Below are 21,641 nucleotides of genomic sequence, written 5' to 3' on the forward strand. Positions count from 1 at the left end.
ACGTGATACACCAGAGGGGAAAGGTCACGGAAGAAACACACCAGGAACCCTCGGGTAGGTTCTAGAAAGGGGGCGTGGCCGGGGGCAGAGCCAGGCCACGCTGACGGTATAAGACAGGGGTCGGCAACCTACGGCTCCGGAGCCGCATGCGGCTCTTTACGGGCTGCTTCTTGACGATATGTACGTGAGTACAGTATGTACTCAGATGCATTGCGGCTCTTGAAATACTGAATTTTGTACCGAATTGGAAAGAAATGGCTCTTCTTGTTATTTTGGTTGCCGACCCCTGGTATAAGAGGAGCCCCGAGAGGTGACCTCGGGGCTGTCGTTTGGAGTGGGGTCCCCGTCGTGCTGCTGCTGGAGTCTTCACCGTTCTTCTCGTCGTCTCCGTCTTCACCATCTCAGCGTCGCCAGCCAGGCAGTCTACCGGCTGTCCTGACTGGGAACTGTAGTCGACTGTAGACGGATTATTTGGAAGTGTTACCCGTTGGTGCGTGTTAATAAACAGTGCCTCCAACGCTTCGTGTCTCCGATTCAGCCATGCGACGTGTACTTTGACATTCTTATAGCCAAGCCTCGAGTCTCAAAACTTTTTCACGAGGGTCCTGCTAGAATGCCATGTTTAGCTGTATGTATGTTTAACTTCCTTCGTACTGTACGTAGCCAACCGTGCTAATCGGAGGTGCGGGGGAAGGACAACAAACTAAACGTAAAAAACTTGATTTTGAAGGTTTCGTGACTGCAGGAATTCTTCTTTGGTTCTTTCGTGAAAGTCACGTAAAAAGAAATAAAATAAAATAATAGAATACGACGTTTCGATTGCAACACAAGCAATCGTGATCAGGTAGAACTAAATTTTAGAGAGATAAAACACAGACACGGAGACACACAGACACACAAGCAGAGAGAGACAACACAAAGACACAAAGAGACACACAACATAGACACACAGAGACCCAATGCCTCTGTGTCGTGGCCTTAAATAGAGAGAGGGGGGTGCGGCAGAGAGAAAGGTGGGTCTGCTGGAGCAGAACATTAGCATGTAAATGGGAAAGCTTGATTTGAAGCTTTCGTGACTACAGGAATCCATAATCTTTGGTTCTTTCGGTAAAGTCACGTAGAAAGAAATAAAATAATAATAGAATACGACGTTTTGATTGCAACACAAGCAATCATCATCAGGTACAAGTAATGAGAGAGCTGTGTGGAAATCCACCCCGTGGTGGCAGGGGGAGAAAGATCCAGCAAGTCTGGTACATTATTTTTCTTTTTCTCCCCCTGCCACCGCAGAGTGAATTTCCACACAGTTCTCACATTGACATGCACATTTTATCTGTTCCAGCAGACCCACCTCTCTCTCTGCCCCCCCCATCCCTCTCTCTATTTAAGGCCACGACACAGAGGCATTGGGTCTGTGTGTCTATATTGTCTCTGTCTGTGTGGTCTCTCTCTGTGTCTGTCTTGTCTGTCTGTGTGTCTCCGTGTCTTGTCTCTCTCTCAAATTTAGTTCTACCTGATGACGATTGCTTGTGTTGCAATCGAAACGTCGTATTATATTATTTAATTAACTTTCTTTCTACGTGACTTTACCGAAATAACCAAAGAGTAAACAAAAAGCAGTTCTAAAGAAATGTTTTCAATGGAGACTGGCAAACAACATTTACGAGAGGATGGCTTCGTGTGGGTGCAAACCGGAGAAGCCCCACCACGCGTAGGAGGGGTGACACCAAAGCTCTGTACAGACGCATTTAATAATCCATTGCTGTGCCTCCATCTCTTGGCCACCTCCCAGCCAGCCCCAAACCCTCCTGAACCCATCTCCAATTCAAGAGCCAACCAGGCTCAACTCTGCTGTCATTTCAACCGCGCTTCTCTCTCTCCGGAGTAAAAGAACTGTGACCGCTACAAATTGAAAATTATTCTTGGTTTGTCTAGCTTTGAGAATTCACGCAAAAACATTGGTTTAACAGCCATTCCTCAGGTGTTTCCTTGTCTTACACAGGGTGATGCACTGCTTTCTGAGAGAATGTCTAATGGACATATCTTCAGCCCCGTGGCACGGCGCCAACAGCACAGAAGAGAGCTGGTAGGAAAAAAACTCAAAAAAAGACCGATGTACAAAAATAAACCAGACGTGTTCCTGGTCTGTTTATTCGTGTGCACCTGCACACACAACTGCACAAACACCTGCACACACCTGCACGGCGGCTGAGAGTGTAATATTGGTGGCGCTGCCTGGCGAGGCCGTAAACCTTGGAGGCGCAGGTTCAATACCCAGCCGCCGATCCCCATGCTCCCCTCCAACGAGACAAGAAATATTTAACCAACCCTGGTTTGGGGTTGACTAGAATCCCCAACATTATCGATATCTATCATCCCCGAAGCTGAATTTTAGCCGAGTCTGTGTGCGTAGGCGACCTGGTAAAAAATGTGCACACCCATCACACCACGTCCAATAACTAACTCCTATGGCTGTGGCTACTGTAGTTACGTGCCAACATACTCCAGGCTTCCAGTGACCCGAAAAACATTCAGTGAGAAATTAAGCCACCACCACCATCATCATCGTCATCACAATCATTCGAACATGGTCGATAAAGTGTATTCCACTTTGTGGGAAGTCAGCCAGTTATCTCACGCCGGCTCGAGCCTACCACAGGAATGTGTAATTTCCGCCATTAGCTCAGGGCCGCCCAATAGAGATGTTTGCCCCCAATGTTCGTAAGAGCAGGAAGACTCTCTTGACAAGTGATGGCAAGGATCAAGACTCTTCAGGGAGGTCCTGGGTTGGGATGTTTGGCTACATTTCACAGCCTCTCCACACAAACGCGGACTGAGCCACAGCTCTTCCAACTCCAGTACTTAAACTTCTGTGCAATTTGCTCTCCATGGCCACCACTCCTTTCCCATGGACACCACACGCCTGATGACGTTTGACGTACCTCGTCTACCGCCACATCAAGCGGAACCAGCACGTAGCAAACTCGGGGGACGGGTGGTTTTCCACTGGATATTTTCCGAGCTGGCAAAATAGTGATACGTCGACATACATCATGAGACATCCGAATCTGGCTTGGGGTCAAGCAGGGCCAGGGCTAATGACACATTCGTAGTGACGCCAGTACGCTCTGAGGACAGGCATCACCGCGTCACCTACATGCGTCTCCGCTCGTTCATCACTTGTGTTGTTAGCTTCTGCAGTGGAAAATCAAGCCGGTGCCTCCTGACCTGCACCGGTTTGGCTCAGTTTGGCCTCTGGCGTGGCTCGGATGTGTCAGTGGACAAACAGTGAGAGGTGCTGAATAAGGCCCTGAATCTTTTGCATTAATTCTGTAAATCTGACCAGGCCGTCTTGCAATATGCTCAACAAATGTAATCAGTAATCAGACATCGGCGACCTGGAATCAGTAACTGGTGGATCGTGACTGGTAATCGCTAACGAGAAGCGCTGCCGTTTCTCGAGGAGGTCCAGTTCGGGGGGGGGGGGTCTAGCAGGGAGGGTGCCACTCAGGTGCCCAGTGCATATTTACAAGTGCACAATCGTTTTGTGCTATTTACAAGCTCAGCTCTGGGGGGTGTGGAGGGGATGTAGGGGAGAGCCATGAGGAGGAATTGTGGGAGGAGCAAGGAAGCGTTTGGGTGAACAGAGACGAGGAAAAGATGGGAGGAGCGACAGGGGGAGAACGCGGGAAGCATTCGGATGCAGAAGGAGGTGAAGCGAGGTGAAATGAGATAGGTTATGGGAGGCAGGAAGTGAGACAGGGGGAGAGGTTATGGGAGGCAGAGGGAGGTTAGGTGAGGCCACGTGAGATAGGGGGAGGTTAGTGGAGGCAATAGAAGCAGAGAGCGGTGGAGAGGCACGGCACCCATTAAAGAATCTCAGCCAAAATCATCGTGGTGATGCACACCCATCCAATAACCGTAGAAACGCCTAGCAACCGTCTTCCATCGCACCCCGGTGGGTTTGGGAGGGAGTGTTCCCGAACGAACCCCTTGTTGGGACTCTCCGGAGTCCCCTCTTGCCCCCATCATGATGGTTTCGCCATTCTTCTCAGAGTTGATGGGTGCCACGGGGGTCAGGGGTCGCAGTTTGGCAATGCTGGCCCACCGGGGTTGGCGACGAGAGCGTGATGACCTCTGCTCACAGTTCGAGGTCACAAGTCGGACCACAGCACGGCGCGCTTGGCCTTGTCGACGCTCAGGATGTACTCCCCCGAAGGGCTCCACGCCACTGCATTCACTGCCGCACTGGCAGATACGCACATGGATATGTTACCATGCACAAACGCAAAGATACATACACCCCACGTGCGTGCACACACCAAGACACACACAATAACAACCGCCATTTGCTGCTAAGTGGCGTTAACGCCACCATGGCGTATGTGCCAGGCTATGTGCACGTTAAGGGCACGTGAAGTGTCAAACGCCCGCTGGCTCCTGCCAGCACCTGGGTCTGCCCCGTGACCTCCTGGTCACGGGGCAGACCCAGGTGCCATGGGTCAACTGACTGAGATGACTGGCCGATGCACCACCTGTGCCCCCTACTGTTTTAGCCACCCGGCGCGCCGCTCGTTGTTGTGAGCATCACTCCTCTGCCCTCCGCTGTTGTTGGAGGGTGACTGCCTCTAACTGCCTCCTCCATAGAGGTCGATCTCGACACTGCTGGTACCAGTCATCGTAATGTCCACTAAGCTCCACGTCCTCCTGTACCACATCACTCCATGCCCGTTTAGCCCCCTCTATCCGGCTGAATAAAAGCTGTTTAGGCATCCGGTGGCTGGACATGCGGGCTACATGACCAGGCCAACGCAGCCTTGCCTGCCGGAGAAGCTCATCAATGGGACTTTGTCCAGAAACACACACACAGACACACATGGACACGTTACCATGCACACATGCACGTACGCATGCATACATACATACACACCCACGCGCGCACACACACACAAACAGGCAAAGATCCCCAGTATAGCCCTGTTGCGGCAAGCGCTGTTAGCGAGCACCTATGAAGGCAGGCAAGGCACATGAGGGGGTGGGTGGCCAACACCACGCCCGGCCGTCTATGTCTCCACAGTGGCGATGTTTACACACCGCACCACGTACTCATTTGAGGCCGAGTCGGTCTAGGGGACGCCCAGGACCGGTTCAGATAATCGTCACTGGTGTTGACCATGAGCGGGAATCAATCAGGTTCAAAGTGCAGCATGCTATCCGCTACACTACCGTTCCCCACACGCATGTAGACATACAAATACATACAAATGCTCGCACGCGCACAAAAGCACAGAGGCTGGGAGAGGAGCCAGGACGGTGGCCGGCGCTACCTGTGGTGCCGGGGTGGTGGCCGGCACTACCTGTGGTGCCGAGGCGGTGGCCGGCACTACCTGTGGTGCCGGGGCGATGGGCGGCGCTACCTGTGGTGCCGGGGCGATGGCCGGCACTACCTGTGGTGCCGGGGCGGTGGGCGGCGCTACCTGTGGTGCCGGGGCGATGGCCGGCACTACCTGTGGTGCCGGGGCGGTGGGCGGCGCTACCTGTGGTGCCGGGGCGGTGGCCGGCACTACCTGTGGTGCCGGGGCGATGGGCGGCGCTACCTGTGGTGCCGGGGCGGTGGGCGGCGCTACCTGTGGTGCCGGGGCGGTGGGCGGCGCTACCTGTGGTGCCGGGGCGGTGGGCGGCGCTACCTGTGGTGCCGGGGCGATGGCCGGCACTACCTGTGGTGCCGGGGCGATGGGCGGCGCTACCTGTGGTGCCGGGGCGGTGGGCGGCGCTACCTGTGGTGCCGGGGCGGTGGCCGGCACTACCTGTGGTGCCGGGGCGATGGGCGGCGCTACCTGTGGTGCCGGGGCGGTGGGCGGCGCTACCTGTGGTGCCGGGGCGATGGCCGGCACTACCTGTGGTGCCGGGGCGATGGGCGGCGCTACCTGTGGTGCCGGGGCGGTGGGCGGCGCTACCTGTGGTGCCGGGGCGATGGGCAGCGCTACCTGTGGTGCCGGGGCGGTGGGCGGCGCTACCTGTGGTGCCGGGGCGGTGGCCGGCACTACCTGTGGTACCGGGGCGGTGGCCGGCACTACCTGTGGTACCGGGGCGGTGGCCGGCACTACCTGTGGTGCCGGGGCGGTGGCCGGCACTACCTGTGGTACCGGGGCGGTGGCCGGCACTACCTGTGGTACCGGGGCGGTGGCCGGCGCTACCTGTGGTACCGGGGCGGTGGCCGGCACTACCTGTGGTGCCGGGGCGGTGGCCGGCACTACCTGTGATGCCGGGGCGGTGGCCGGCGCTACCTGTGGTGCCGAGGCGGTGGCCGGCACTACCTGTGGTGCCGGGGCGATGGCCGGCGCTACCTGTGGTGCCGAGGCGGTGGCCGGCGCTACCTGTGGTGCCGAGGCGGTGGCCGGCACTACCTGTGGTGCCGGAGCGGTGGCCGGCACTACCTGTGGTGCCGGGGCGGTGGGCGGCGCTACCTGTGGTGCCGGGAGAGAGAGCGCTCCACGTGCCCCGTGGCGGCGTTCCACACAAACAGCGTCCCGTCAGCCGAGCCGGCCGTCACGTACTGTCCATCCGGGCTGAGGAGAGCAACAGAGCAGCGGTGCGTTAGGGCGGTTTACACTCACACACAGCGACAGAGTGAAACAGGAACACAGTGACACAGCAACAGCAGTGTTGTGTTAGTGCAGTGTAAACACAAATAACGAGCACAACATGGTGGCAAGTGCCACCAACACCACCACTAACCATGACCATTACTACCAGCCTCCACCACCAGTAAGTGGCGGTGACGTCACCACAGTACCTGTGCCAGACAATGTGCACTTTAAGGACATGTGAAGTTTCGAATGCTCACTAGCAGGTCATGGGACAGACCCAGATGCTATTGGTTGACTGAGATGACTGGCCGATGCACCAACTGTGCCCCCTACTGTGCCAACTTGCTGCGTTTTCCTGATTCCCACCACCACCCATCTCAAAATAATTATTTCATCAAAATGCTATACCACAGAGCTCATGGCATTTCTGACCAACACCACCTGGCCAGTGAATTAAGACATCTACATCGGGCCCTCAGGATGAACGGATACTCTGACCGCACCATCCGCCAAGCTGTTTCTCCCACCATACAGAAACAGCCACTTGAAACTCCGATCAAAACTATCACGTTGCCATACATAGCAGGCGTGACCAAAAAGATCTACAAAATTCTAAACAAACATAAGATCCAAGTCCGATTCAGTACAGTACATAAAATCCATGATCTAATTCCATCTATGAAGGATGTCATTCCTGACTTGCAATACCCTGGAGTATATAAACTGAGTTGCAGCTGTGGTGATTGTTACATTGGGGAAACGAAACGTCATGTCTCTGATCGTGTTCGCGAGCACAAGTCAGATCTGAAACACGGCAAAATTGAGTCTTCCGCCGTTGCCGATCATTGCTACAACGCTGTGGGCTCTCATGATATTGTCTTTTCCGAGACCAAGGTGCTCTGCAAACCCTCTGGCTACCATCAAAGGTTTGTACACGAAGCCATCCAGATATACAAACACAGAAATAATTTCCACCGTGATGATGGGTACAAACTGAGTAATCATTGGAAAGATGGTATTAACCATGCAAAAAAGATTTAACTACACATTTTTGGACCATCTTATTTGACAGGTACTATTCTACTTTACCGAGTGTTGACATCCCCAGCGTTTAACAGTACTCTCCTTTTTTTGTATTTGGATTGTCAACCAACACTGGGTAAAAAACACATGTGCACCTGTCGTTCTCTTTTAGCATGTGCACCTGTTGTTCTCTTTTAGCATGTGCACCTGTTGTTCTCTTTTAGCATGTGCACCTGTTGTTCTCTTTTAGCCCTGCCCCCCCAATACGTTTCATTCATTGGCTACCACATTCAGATAAGCCCCTCCCCCCCTCCTCCCCCCTTAACTTGTATTTAAGAACTTTTTGCCTCACTTGATACAGTAAATCTAGCTGTGACTGTCCCAACCTGATGACGGAGACTTGTGTTGCCTCCGAAACGTCGTGATTTATAATTTTATTTCTATTATTATTTCAATAATTTTTATTTTATTATTTATTTTTACCTACGTGGCTTTACTGAAAAAACCTAAGAGTATTGCTGCATTTTGGCCGCCCGGCGCTCCACTCGTTGTTGCTGTACCAGCATCATCACCAAACTGCTGTGGCCTCCACCACCACCAACACCACCAAAACTGGCACTAACAACATTACCACAAGTGACATTAAAACACCACCACCATCGACACTAAACCAAACTCTATTACAGCCACTACCTTCATCACTAACCGCCAAACAGACATGCACAAACATGCAAACAAGAAGGAACAACCACAGACTGACAGCCAGACAGGTGGACAGGCAGACAAAGTCAGAAAGAAATGCACACAGTTAGATAGATACAAAGCCAGTTTAACACGTAGGCTTTCGCGACCAATATCATCCATAATAAAGAAAATGTGGGTTTGATCGCAGCCTGATGACGCCGGTTGTAATTACTGGTGACATGTCATACTCAGATTGTAAATGTTGTGGATTTGCTCTCCAACACACTGGCGTGCTATTCGAGTAGTGAACTGGCATGTTCTGTTTACGTGACAAACCTTATTATTGGCTGTTGGGTGGTGGCGGGTTTAACGACATTTATATTCAAGCGATCTAACCCAAAGAAAAACCTGTATTATGGAGATACAAAGCCACGTGAAAGAACGACAGCTAGACAAATACACTGCAGAGACACATGGCACACAGACACATGCCAGACAAGTGATTTGCATCACCTGAAGACAGCTCTCGTCCAGTCCGCTCCACACTTGAAGCCCTCCGCCCTGTAATGACACAAACTTGGCTGTTCAAAAATTCAACAGAGCAGGCAGAAGGACTTATTTCGGATCGTACGTTGCCAACCACACTAATTGGGGGTGTGGGGGAAGGACACCAAACTAAACACAAAAAAATGTTCTAAAGATATGAGTTTTCAATTTATATTTAAAAGTGCATAGCTCCAGTGGCTTCCTAACATGACAATACGGTCAATACATATTAAGCTGTAAAAAGTGACGAGACACAAAAAGCGCGCGATTATCGAGTGGAACCGAATAGCAACTCCCGATTCCAAGTGAAAGATCGCAGAGTGAGGAGTGGCGACAACGCGGATGCGGGGGCGAGCGCGCACGTGAGAGAGACGCGCGTGCTGTTGGTGCGCAGCTCGGTGATACGGAGCGAGTCGTCCCGCGAGCAGCTCAACAGCTCCGTCCGCTCTGCGTTCAGGTCCAGCGACGTGACGCGCCCCAGCAGCTCCAGCTCCGTGCGCACAGACTCCGAGCTGTTGCACAAGCATGTTTTCACACGTATTAACATGCACGCAAAGATCCCCCGTGTCGCCTATACAGACGATTTGAGCAAGTGCTGTTTACAAGCATCTACTGAGGCTGACAAGATAAGACGCATTTGCTGTTGCTAATGATAATAATTAGTAATTAAGGGGACTATTGATGGTGAGGATGCCGATCACGCTCTTAGCTTCTGCCTGCGAAGATACCTACCCTATGCTGTTGATGCTGCTGCTCACGTTTGATGATTTATTTAAACCGACCAAAAACCACCGGCATTTGTAACTAAACGGCGATGATGTTATCTCGGCGCTTGTGTTACGCTAGGTGCACTTTTAGGCCACGTGAAGTGTCTGAAGGCTCGCTCGCAGCGGGTCATGGGACAGACTCAGGTGCCATGGGTTGACTGAGATGATTGGCCGATGCACCAACTTTGCTCCCTACTGTGCCAACTTGCTGCGTTTTAGCCGCCCGCCACTCCGCTCATTGTTGTGAACATCACTCTTCTGCCCTCCCCTGTTGCTGGAGGGTGACTGCCTCCAACTGCTCAATAGCGTCCTTCATGAGAGTTCTCCATCGAGGCCAATTTTTACACCACTGGCACCAGTCATTGGCAAATCCATTCAGCTCCACATCCTTCTGTATCACATCAGTCCTTCTCTTCTCTAGCCCGTACCGCGGCCGTTTAGCCCCCTCTATGGGGCCAAACAGAAGTTGTTTGACCATGCGGTGGCTGGCCATGCGGGCTACGTGTTGCAGCCAATGCAGCCTCGCTCATCGGAGGAGTTCACCAATGGAACTCTGTCCAGATCTTTCAAGGATTTGTGAGCTCACACAATCTAGTTCGGCTAAACCCAGGATGGATCGTAGCAAGGGCATAACTGTGGCTGAGAAGACCCAAATCTTCGTGTTGAATGACAGGTCACGTAGCTTCCACACAGCGTTGCACAGCTGATGAACAGATCATGGCACATGAATTATTTGGAGTGTGACCTATGCTGCTAAACCAGAGTTGGACATAAGCACATTGCCCGGATATGGAAACATCTCCACAACTGCCCCATCACTTATGGAGAGCTTAGGGGGTGGATGCCTGATGACAAAATAAACTAAGGCAGCTGATTAGTTTTAGTTGGGCTGATTGTAAGACCCCACCTCTTATGGTCACACACCAGGTTCAGCAGTAGAGCCTCCAACTCCATCTCAGTGTGGTCTCTGGGGAGGTCTGGACTGTATACTCAATGCAGTCATTGCAGCTGCATGAGCCACAGTCCTGAACCTCACCCATTTCACTGTACAGTCCAACAGATGTTCTTACTTGGACTCAGTGTGCATCCATGATATTGTATGAATGTGCCAATGCTGCAAAAGTGTGTTGGTGATTACAAGCCCATTGGCTGCACATAAGTCTAGCAGCCTCCTACCATTATTATTGAGCTGATCTGGTACATTCCTTCCAATTACTCCGACCCAGGTATCTGTGTCATGACCCATTCATGCGTTAAAATCACCCAACAAGATGACTATCCCGAGGAGAAACTTTAGCCAGCACCTGGGACAGGAAGTTTTAGAAGGCATCTGACTCATCGGCCTAGTCGGCAACCCTCCACTGATGTTCATCTGCGGCGAGCGAATAAGCAACCACCACCACCACCACCACCATTCCTCACCTCTCACCTCAACGCTCCCACACCCCCTTCACTGTTTTATTTAAAAGCAACGACACTCCCTGTTCATTTTTTATCAGTTTCCTGCCCTGAGAGGACTGTCCACCCCTCATGGTGACTGGAGCCAGAGCCAGTCCACCGGACCTCCTGAATATCACAGAGATCCAGGGGGTACCGGCCCACCTCCCGACAGAATGGCAGCCTTTCCTCATCAGTGAGCGTTCGGACATTCTACGTGGCCAACCGTGGTGGTTTCCTGTTTTTGGTGGAACCCTGAAGGCGGGGGGAGGGGGAGGCGGGGCTCAGTCTGGCTCTGACAAATGGGGTTTGGGCAGAAGGCATCATAAATGCCCGTCCCCCTGGGGTCCCCAGCAAAAGCTTAGTTGGGAGTTTCCGTGGGATTTGGTAGAAATGCCGCCAGGTAGGGGGGGTTACTGACCCCCAATGTGCACACACACACAGATGCTGCTCCCTACAAGCCTTGATTTACGTCTATTTTCCACACACACTCACACCCTGTATACTCACACAGACACATAGAGCCTACACAGACTGTTGGGGAAAGTGCTGTTAGCAACCACCGATGAAGACTGGCACAGAGCACAAGGTGAATGGTGTGGCCAGGATCACACACTCCCAGTCACCTTTGACCCCTCTGCACCAACAGGACTCATTTGATGATCGAGTTGACCAAGGGGAGGCTAAGGACCATTTCAGATATTCGTTGTCCCCAATGCTGACCGTGAGCAGGAATCGAACTCGGGATATGGGGTTCGGAGCGCAGGGCTAGAACGACAGCGTGATGCGGCAAGCCGGAGCGGAGGGCGGCGCCATGCCAGCCTCTCGCGGCACCACTTCCCGCTCCTCACCGTGTGTCCCAGAAGCGGATCTTCTTGTCGTAGTGGCCGCTGATGACGCACTGCTCCGAGCACACGACGTCGTTACAGCTGGAGCCCGCAAAGATCGTACGAATGCCTGGAAATGCACAGACACACATATGTACGCACACAAAGATAAAAATCCCCCATGTAGCCTTAACAGACTGTTGGGGCAAGTGCTGTTAGTGGGCACCTATGAAGGCCGGCATGGCACACGAGGGGGTGGATGGCCAACACCATGCCCAGCTGCCTTTGTCTCCCTGGTAGGTGAAGTTTACACACTGTACCAGGTACTCATTTCCAGCTGAGTCGATCAGGGTTCAGATAATCACCAGTGATGTTGGTCATGAGCGGGAATCGAACTCGAGTCGTTGGGTTTGTAGCATAGCGTGCTAACCGCTACCCGACGCACACACACATAATTTTACACACATGCATGCACACACCATGCAAACGTACACACATATACATGTGTACATGTACACAGACACAACAAAAGCCGGTATTCACCACTAAGTGGCGATGTCACCACGGCACTTGTGCCATGCGATATGCAGTTTGAGGCCACGTGAAGTGTCCAACACTCGCCGGCAGGTCATGGGACAGACCCAGGTGCCATGACTGGCAGATGCACCACCTGTGCCCCCTACTGTGCCAATTTGCTGCATTTTAGGCACCCAGCGCTCTGCTCGCTGTTATGAGCATTGCTCCTCATTCCTCCGCTGTTGCTGGAGAGCGACCGCCTCCAAATGCCCAGTAGCATCCTGCACGAGCCTCCTCCTCCACAGAGGCTGATCTTGTCACACCGCTGGTACCAGTAATCGGCAAGTCCACACAGCTCCACATCCCCTTCTGTACCACATCAGCCCATCTCTTCTCTACCCGTGCCGTGCCCGTTTAGAGTGCTCTATCCAGCCAAACAGAAGCTGCTTAGAGATGCAGCGGCTGGGCATGTGGGCTATGTGACTTAGCCCAATGCAGCCTCCCCTGCCGGAGAAGCTTACTGATGAGACTGTGTCCAAATCTTTCAAGGATTTGTAAGCTCCCCTCACACAATACAGCCTGGTTAAACCTAGAAAAGTGCTTAGTTTTGATGGGGCTAATGATAAGCCACCACACCTCTTAGTGGCATGGTCCAGGTTGAGCAGGAAAGCCTCCAACACCTTCTCAGAGTGAGCAGCAATTACGAGATCAGCATTTATAACATGGTTGACCAATAGGAGCCATCTCTCGACGGACATGATTGAAAAAGATGTAAAATAATGTAGGAACCAGAGGACATCCCTGTCACACCTCAAGGTGAACAGGGCATGGCTCTGACTCCTGACCATGCATGTTTACCCGAGCCTGCCCACCATCATGATGGTCCTTAATGATTGTGAATAAAGTCAGGGACCCCGGAAGTATGACGAAAACCCACAGCCCTGCTTTATTCATCGCATCACATGCCTATTGAAATTCCTTACACCTCTGCTGTAGCAGACAGATGGAGAATATGGCGGCCGTGCAAAACCACCCTGGCCTGAAATCAAATTGGGGATCAGCAAGCCTCTCCTCAGCGTTCCTGGCAAGGGGGTGATTTGAATAATCTCTGCCAGAACCTTTCTCGGCACACTGAGGAGGGAGATGCCCCGGTCGTTGTTACAATCTGTACGGTCCCCCTGTTTAAAGAGCTGGACCACCAGAGCATCCTCCCGATCCTGTGCCACCCGTCCTGTGTTCCAGACAGTTGTAATTAAGGGTACTTTGCAGAGAAACACCACCCTCCCTTTGCAGTTTGCCTGGTGCTTTCCTAGATCGATCTGTGTACTTCCTCAACAGATGGCACCCCAGACAGTGACTCACATTGGGTAGCTGCTTCTTCCAATATTTGAGGCACTGCAGTCCCAGCAGATCTGTCCCCACCTTGCCCTAAGATGCTATATTAGTTGAGGGGTTTTCCCTCCCCCAAGGCCTCACAAAAATCTATATATATAAAATCGCGAATCTGTCTGTCTATCTGTCTGTCTGTGTGTCTGTGTGTCCGGACCATACGCACTTTCATTGGACGCCGGTTGCCCCTGCCAACGGCTAGCGACGCCTTCGCCGCTTTCATTGGACCTGGCAACGGCTAGCGACGCCTTCGCCAAGGGCTGCACTTTCATTGGACGGCGGTTGCCCCTGCCAATGGCTAGCCACGCCTTCGCCACTTTCATAGGCTCCGTAATTAATTAAATAATAGCCATTACACAGTATTGTTGGAGCGCTGAGGGGGGGGGGGGAAGGAACGCCACCCGTACCCTGCCTCTGCCGGGTGCCCAATTTTGGCGAGGCCGCAGGCTCTGCCCGCTACTAGGCCTCGACACCCACCACGCCACTCTGAGGTAAATTCATCAAAGTTTTTCGTACTCTTCACTCCACCCCCACCACAATGTGTGCAATTAATATTACTTTTAAACCCAACGCGTCAACAATCGATTACTTAAATGTTCACTGTACAAATAGTCATTAAGCTGGGTCAGCGTACTGCCAGTCTATCATGTAGACTGTAGCCTGCTTATTAAGCTCGGTGAGCGTACTGCCACTCTATCATGTACACTCTAGCCTGCTTATGAAGCTGAGTGCGTGTACTGGCAGTCTATAATGTGGACTGTTGCCTGCTTATTATAATCGATTCTTTATATGTTCTTTGTACAAATAGTCATTAAGCTGGTTGAGCGCCCCCAGTTCGATTCCAACTCACGCCCACCACCGCTGACGATTATTTTAAACGGACCTGGGCCTCCCCTAGGTCGACTCAGCCTCAAACGCGTAACTGCTGTCGTGTGTGAACATCGTCACTGGGGAGACAAAGGCGGCCGGGCATCGTGGATCCAAGTCCCGGGCGAAGCCGGGTCATGTCTATGTGTGTATGTGTTTATGTGTATGTCTGTGTGTCTGTATGTATGTGTGTATGTATGTGTGTGTATGTGTTTCTGTGTATGTATGTGTGTGTATGTATGTGTGTTATGTGTCTGTCTGTGTGTCTGCATGTATGTGTGTGTGTATTGTGTATGTGTTTGTATGTGTTTGTGTGTTTACGCTCGCATTACACAAATGTGTTGCAGGTCTAAGGCGTTCCTTGCGCAGCATTGCCGCTTTATTATTTCAGTCGTTTACTGCCGTACGCACCCTGAAAGTCGTGTGTGTCTGCAGCAAGCGCGTGTATGTGTACCTATGGATGCGCGCGCGTGTGTTGTGTAGGGGGAACGGTAGTGTAGTGCTTAGCGTGCTGCCTGTGTCTGTGTGTGTGTGTCTGTGTGTGTGTGTCTGTGTGTGTGTCTGTGTGTGTGTCTGTGTGTGTGCGTGTGTGGTGTGTGGGGAGCGGTAGTGTAGTGCTTAGAGTGCTGTCTGTGTGTCTGTGTGTGTCTGTCTGTGTGTGTCTGCGTGTGTCTGTGTGTGTGTCTGTGTGTGTGTCTGTGCGTGTGTGGTGTTTGAGGATCGGTGGGTGTAGTGCTTAACGCTACGCTGCGCTACCAACCCGGCGAACCCAGTTCGATTCCCGCTCACGGCCACCACCGGTGACCATTATTTGAACCTCCCCTAGGTCGACTCTGCCTCAAATGAGTAACTGCTGTGGCGTATTAACATCGCCACTGGGGAGACAAAGGCGGCCGGCCGTGGTGGATACAAGTCCCGGGCGAAGCCGGGTAGTACAGCTAGTTCTCTGTAAACCTGCAGACCTGTTTCTGGGGTTTAGAGATCAGATTACTGTTCTTTCCCTTGAGGATGGTGATAGGTGTGCCACTGCATGCTACATTTTTTATGGAATTAAACAGTGATCGGTGATCGTGAGAAACCGAGGCAGTTTCCTTTTCCTCACCAACCCGCAACCACCCCTCATCCTTGCAGCGCCGCGTGACTCTATGAAGTTCCAAGCGAAGGCTGCATTTTTGGACGTGGAATGTTGTTGACAATGAGTGTGATTCTGTAACTTTTTCTCAACCAGCTGAAACATCTCTGTCAGCCAGTGTCTCTAGCGCGGTTTGAACTGTACCAAAAGCAGCCATTTCAGCTGCATTAATAAAAGTCCTAAACCTCACACATTTGTCCTCGGCATCAGCAGGAGGAGTGGGGGACGATGCCAACCCCAGCGAAAAGCAATGATGAAATCCTAACTGGAAGCCCACCACCGTAGTGGCGGGCGCATCTTACAAGTGACAAGCCAATGGTCAGTGGGCAGATCAGCTCCACTGCAGGCAGACCTCGCCAAGTGCTCAAGATGCATTCCTGGAGAAGTGAGCGCTTATGAAATCGGAGCTAAAAGAAGTAATTAAACCATTGTGCATATGGGGATACATTTCTGAACAGCGTTATTTCTGTCTAATGAGCTATATTCGAGGGCTTCATTGAAGTATCGGTGAAAGTGCTAATAATAATAAGACAGATGGCAAATGTTATTTCATAAATAAAAAGACTAATGTATTAAATAACATATGTTAGTATATTGTACTGTACACACAAGTTAATTCTACTGTACTCCTCCTACAAGGCAGCAGAAGGAGACGAGGTTGCAGAGAGGAGCAGCTGTGTTCACAATCCCGCTCATTCTCAGAATGAAGTTTCAGGACCTCTGTGTCCTTAAGTGATGCACTCAGTCTAAATTTCTGTGGTTGAGGTTTCTTTTAAGTGGGGCCTGAGGCTATCTTGGTCTCGCGAGCTCTTACCTGGCAAAACGTAACATAATAACATCTTACCTATAAACGTTTTTGGGTTTAGATCGCGTTATTTATAAATGTGTCGTAACCCTCCACCACCCGACACGGCCAAACAGTAAAAAAGTGTCACCTTGACAAAAGACAAATAGTTCACTGCTTTAGCCCACCGGTGTGTTGAAGCCACAACATTTACAATTTGAGTACGACGTTTTGCTAGTAATTGCATCCAGCATCATCGGGCAATTCGCCAGAATGGTGAGGCTCTGCTGTGTCTCCCGTTCTTATATAGAGCAGCAGCTCTATATAAAACCAGAAAATTGGAGAAGCTCCGCATTAAGCGGATGAAATTGATATCTTCATTGGCGTTCCTCAAAAGGCGCAGAGATTCGAAGGTAATACCAAACGCAGTTAAAATAACACATCAGATAAAGTTTTCTGAGGCTAACAAAATACTACACAAAGCTAGCGAATTATTATTAATAGAGAGAATACAACACAACAGGAGTGAATTATCCAACATTTCTGAATCGCTAAAGCATTTACATTTAAATATAAGCAAGTGTGTCCATGCATGATTGGAATATAATCGATACTATAACACAACAATCGGCTGATAATGTGTTTAATCTAACAAATGCTAACCAAATTAACAAATTTTCTAGACTTTACAATAAACAAATCCCTATTAAAAAAGAACAATTTAAAAACAAAACCGTAATGAACTTGACTAACACTGATTTAACCACTGACATGATTTCTGTCCTTTCTAAAGGCCTTAACTTTGCCGTTACCCCACGCACAATTCCAGTGGATGAGATAATTGCTGAGGTAGAATCAGCAGTAAGACTCCTTCCACATAATGAGGCAGAGATGACTAGACACGAGGTTGCCAAAATAATTGAGAATAGTAAAGTACCAAAAGTAAATATTAGCTCGAACGAGGCAAAAGCCTTAAGAGAGCTTCATCTAAACAAAGATATTCAAATCCTAGCAGCTGATAAGGGCCGCACTACAGTAGTGATGTCACGAGCCGATTATGATAATAAAATTAAAGATTTATTAGAGGAAAGTACCTACATTAAAATTAAACGAGATCCAACTAATACTTTGGAACGTAAGACTACTGCAATCATTGCAAATTCATTAATCCCAAAAAAATGAGCAATTCCTAATTAAGCATAATGACTGTATGAGCTACCAAAGATCCATAAAGTCGGCATCCCTTTACGACCCATAGTCAGTACAATTGGCTCTGCCACATATAAATGAGCAAAATATGTAACTAAACAAATACAGCCTTACATCAGTAGGACATCATCATTCATAAGAAATTCAGAACATCTTGTAAATATGATCAAAGATATTAAACTTAACCCTAATGATATTTTGGTGAGTTTTGATGTGATTTCGCTATTCACTAAGGTTCCAGTGAGCGAGTCGCTTAAATTACTTGATACACTGGTAAAGAATACAGGTTTACCAAAAGATATTCCGAAACTCGCAGACCATTGTTTAAATAACACTTACTTCTTATGGAGAGGCGAATTCTTTAAACAAAGGGAGGGAGCAGCAATGGGCTCTCCTTTATCTCCTGCTATAGCAAATTTGTACATGGAAAACTTTGAAACCAGAGCACTTGCCTCGAGCACATTAAAACCATCCTTTTGGTTTAGATATGTGGATGACACTTTGGTTGTCTGGCCACATGGTAAAGATACACTTAACTATTTTCTAAATCATCTCAATGCACAAAACCCGGCCATTCAGTTCACCATGGAAATGGAGGTGAATAACACACTCCCGTTCCTGGATATTTTACTTGGGCATGGCCTAAATGGTAAAATAACACACAGCGTTTACAGAAAGCAAACGCACACTGATGCCTATCTGAATGCAGATTCGCATCATCACCCAGCTCAGAAATCCTCTCTTATCAAGATGCTCATACATCGGGCTAAAACAGTGTCAGATGGTGAGAGTCTAGTGAGAGAGATTAAACATGTTAAAGAAGCACTAAGACAGAATGGCTACAATAATGCTCAAATTAACAGAGCACTAAAAGCCAAATCACGATCGCAAAGCAACACTGCTGAAAGCGATCATTTTATAAAACAATAAAAATACCATTTATCTCAGGAGTAACTGACAAATTAGCCCGTGTTTTGCAAAAGCAAAACATTACAGTAAGATTTGGTACAGTACACAAAATTCAACAACTAGTAACGTGCACTAAAGACGAATTATCTAAATTATCAACAGAAGGTGTATATCGGATTAATTGTGTATGTGGCAGATGTTATATTGGACAGACAGGGCGTAACGTTAGTGTAAGACTAAAAGAACACCAGAGAAATATTAAACTATCACAAACACAACTGTCGGCAGTGGCAGAACATGCATGCCAACAGGGACACTCAATTGATTTTGACAACGTTGAAGTGTTGTGCAAAACTAGTTACTACTGGCAAAGACTAATTAGAGAATCGATTGAAATTGAGAGAAACAGAAATAACTTTAATCGCTCAGACAGCTACAGGCTTAGTGCGGCCTGGAAGCGTATTATTAAATAAGATACATTACAATTCCTTATAAGGGAAACAAACACTAACTGATTACTAATGTAGCCTAATCACAATAAAACACATTCCAAATGATTACTAATCTACAACTCGCATCGTAACAATAGCCTGATTACTAATCTAGTATATAATTACAATCACTCCCCCCTTGAATCTTTGCACCTGATGAGTTAATGAGTTAATGATGACTTAACCCTGCTGCTGCTTTATATAAGAACGGGGGACACAGCAGAGCCTCACCATTCTGGCAAATTGCCCGATGATGCTGGATGCAATTACCACGTCGTACTCAAATTGTAAATGTTGGGCTTCAACACACCGGTGGGCTAAAGCAGTGAACTATTTGTCTTTTGTCAAGGTGACACTTTTTTACTGATTGGCCGTGTCGGGTGGTGGAGGGTTACGACACATTTATAAATAACGCGATCTAAACCCAAAAACGTTGATTATGAATAACATTGGTCGCGAAAGCCTACGTGTTAAACTGACCACCATAGTCAGTATGCACTGCTGTAGTGAAAGCAGGTACCACCACAGTCAGAATGCACTGCTTTAATCATAGCAGGGACCACCATAGTATGCACTGCTCTAATCATAGCAGGGACCACCACAGTCAGAATGCACTGCTGGAGTGAAGGCAGGTACCACCACAGTATGCACTGCTTTAATCAGAGCAGGTACCACCACAGTCAGTATGCACTGCTGGTATCATAGCAGGTACTACTACAGTCATTATGCACTGCTGTAATGATAGCAGATACCACCATAGTCAGTATGCACTGTTGTAGTGAAAGCAGGTACCACCATAGTATGCACTGCTGTAATCATAGCAGATACCACCACAATCAGTATGGACTGCTGTAATCATAGCAGGTACCACCAATCAGTATGCACTGCTGTAATCATAGCAGGTACCACCAGTCAGAATGCACTGCTGTAGTGAAAGCAGGTACCACCATAGTATGCACTGCTGTAATCATAGCAGGTACCACCAGTCAGTATGCACTGCTGTAATCATAGCAGGTACCACCAGTCAGTATGGACTGCTGTAATCATAGCAGGTACCACCATAGCCAGTATGCACTGCTGTAATCATAGCAGGCACCACCACTGTATGCACTGCCCTAATCATAGCAGGTACCACCAGTCAGTATGCACTGCTCTAATCATAGCAGGTACCACCACAGTCATTATGCACTGCTGTAGTGAAAGCAGGTACCACCATAGTATGAACTGCTGTAATCATAGCAGGTACCACCACAGTCAGTATGCACTGCCGTAATCATAGCAGGCACCACCACTGTCAGTATGCAGTGCTCTAATGATAGCAGGTACCACCACAGTCAGTATGCACTGCTGTTATCATAGCAGGTACCACCAGTCAGTATGCACTGCTGTAATCATAGCAGATACCACCACAGTCAGTATGCACTGCTGTAGTGAAAGCACGTACCACCAGTCAGTATGCACTGCTGTAATCATAGCACGTACCACCACAGTATGCACAGCTCTAAACATAGCAGGTGCCACCACAGTCAGTATGCACTGTTGTTATCATAGCAGGCACAACCACAGTCAGTATGCACTGCTGTAATCATAGCAGGTACCGCCACAGTATGCACTGCTCTAATCATAGCAGGTGCCACCACAGTCAGTATGCACTGCTGTTATCATAGCAGGCACAACCAGTCAGTATGCACTGCTGTAATCATTGCAGGTACCACCGCAGTCAGTATGCACTGCTTTAATCATAGCAGATACCACCACAGTCAGCATGCACTGCTGTAGTGAAAGCAGGTACCACCAGTCAGTATGCACCACTGTAGTGAAAGCAGGTACCACCACAGTATGCACTGCTGTAATCATAGCAGGTACCACCACAGTCAGTATGTACTGCTGTAGTGAAAGCAGGTACCAGCACAGTATGAACTGATTTAATCATAGCAGGTACCACCACGGTCAGTATGCACTGCTGTAATGATAGCAGCTACCACCATAGTCAGTATGCACTGCCGTAGTCATAACAGGATACCACCACAGTCAGTAGGCACTGCTGTAGTGAAAGCAGGTACCACCACAGTCGGTATTCACAGCTGTAGTTAAAGAAGGTACCACCACAGTCGGTACACACTGCTGTAGTGAAAGCAGGTACCACCACAGTCAGTATGCACTGCTGTAGTGATAGGCAATCACCACAGTCGGTATGCACTGCTGTAGTGATAGTAGATACTGCTATCGAGTTGGTAGATACTGCTATATTGAGTTAGTAGATACGGAAACAGTCAGTTTCTACCACTACGGTCACTAAATACTGCTACAGTCAGTACATACTACTATACAGTCAGATTCCAAAGAACACAGGATGAGATGTTACTATCCTTTGTGCAAGCACTTCCAAGAGTTCATGAACAATGAGCCTGGTGAAATTTGGGGAGCGCATCGTCAGTAGTGACCCTTTGGTTCCTAGGGTGTTTCGGCC

At 49.5% G+C, this 21,641-nt stretch overlaps 1 protein-coding gene across 3 annotated transcripts in view; it reads right to left on the reverse strand.

Moving 5' to 3' along the window:
* Positions 1-2,116: 2,116 nt before the first annotated feature.
* LOC133357341 (autophagy-related protein 16-1-like) overlaps positions 2,117-21,641 on the reverse strand; it is a 48,842-nt gene continuing 29,317 nt past the window's right edge. For all 3 annotated transcript variants that reach the window (XM_061575241.1, XM_061575242.1, XM_061575240.1), the window contains 5 exons: positions 11,899-12,004; positions 9,206-9,355; positions 8,811-8,858; positions 6,468-6,569; positions 2,117-4,248 (listed from right to left, as the gene is read on the reverse strand). In XM_061575241.1, coding sequence (XP_061431225.1) covers positions 4,155-4,248; positions 6,468-6,569; positions 8,811-8,858; positions 9,206-9,355; positions 11,899-12,004 — 500 coding nt within the window. In that variant the 3' untranslated portion in view covers positions 2,117-4,154. The remainder of the gene's footprint in view (positions 4,249-6,467; positions 6,570-8,810; positions 8,859-9,205; positions 9,356-11,898; positions 12,005-21,641) is intronic.

This window comes from Lethenteron reissneri, chromosome 57 (genome assembly GCF_015708825.2).
Source record: "Lethenteron reissneri isolate LAM-NWPU_2019-01 chromosome 57, ASM1570882v1, whole genome shotgun sequence".
NCBI lineage: Eukaryota > Metazoa > Chordata > Hyperoartia > Petromyzontiformes > Petromyzontidae > Lethenteron > Lethenteron reissneri.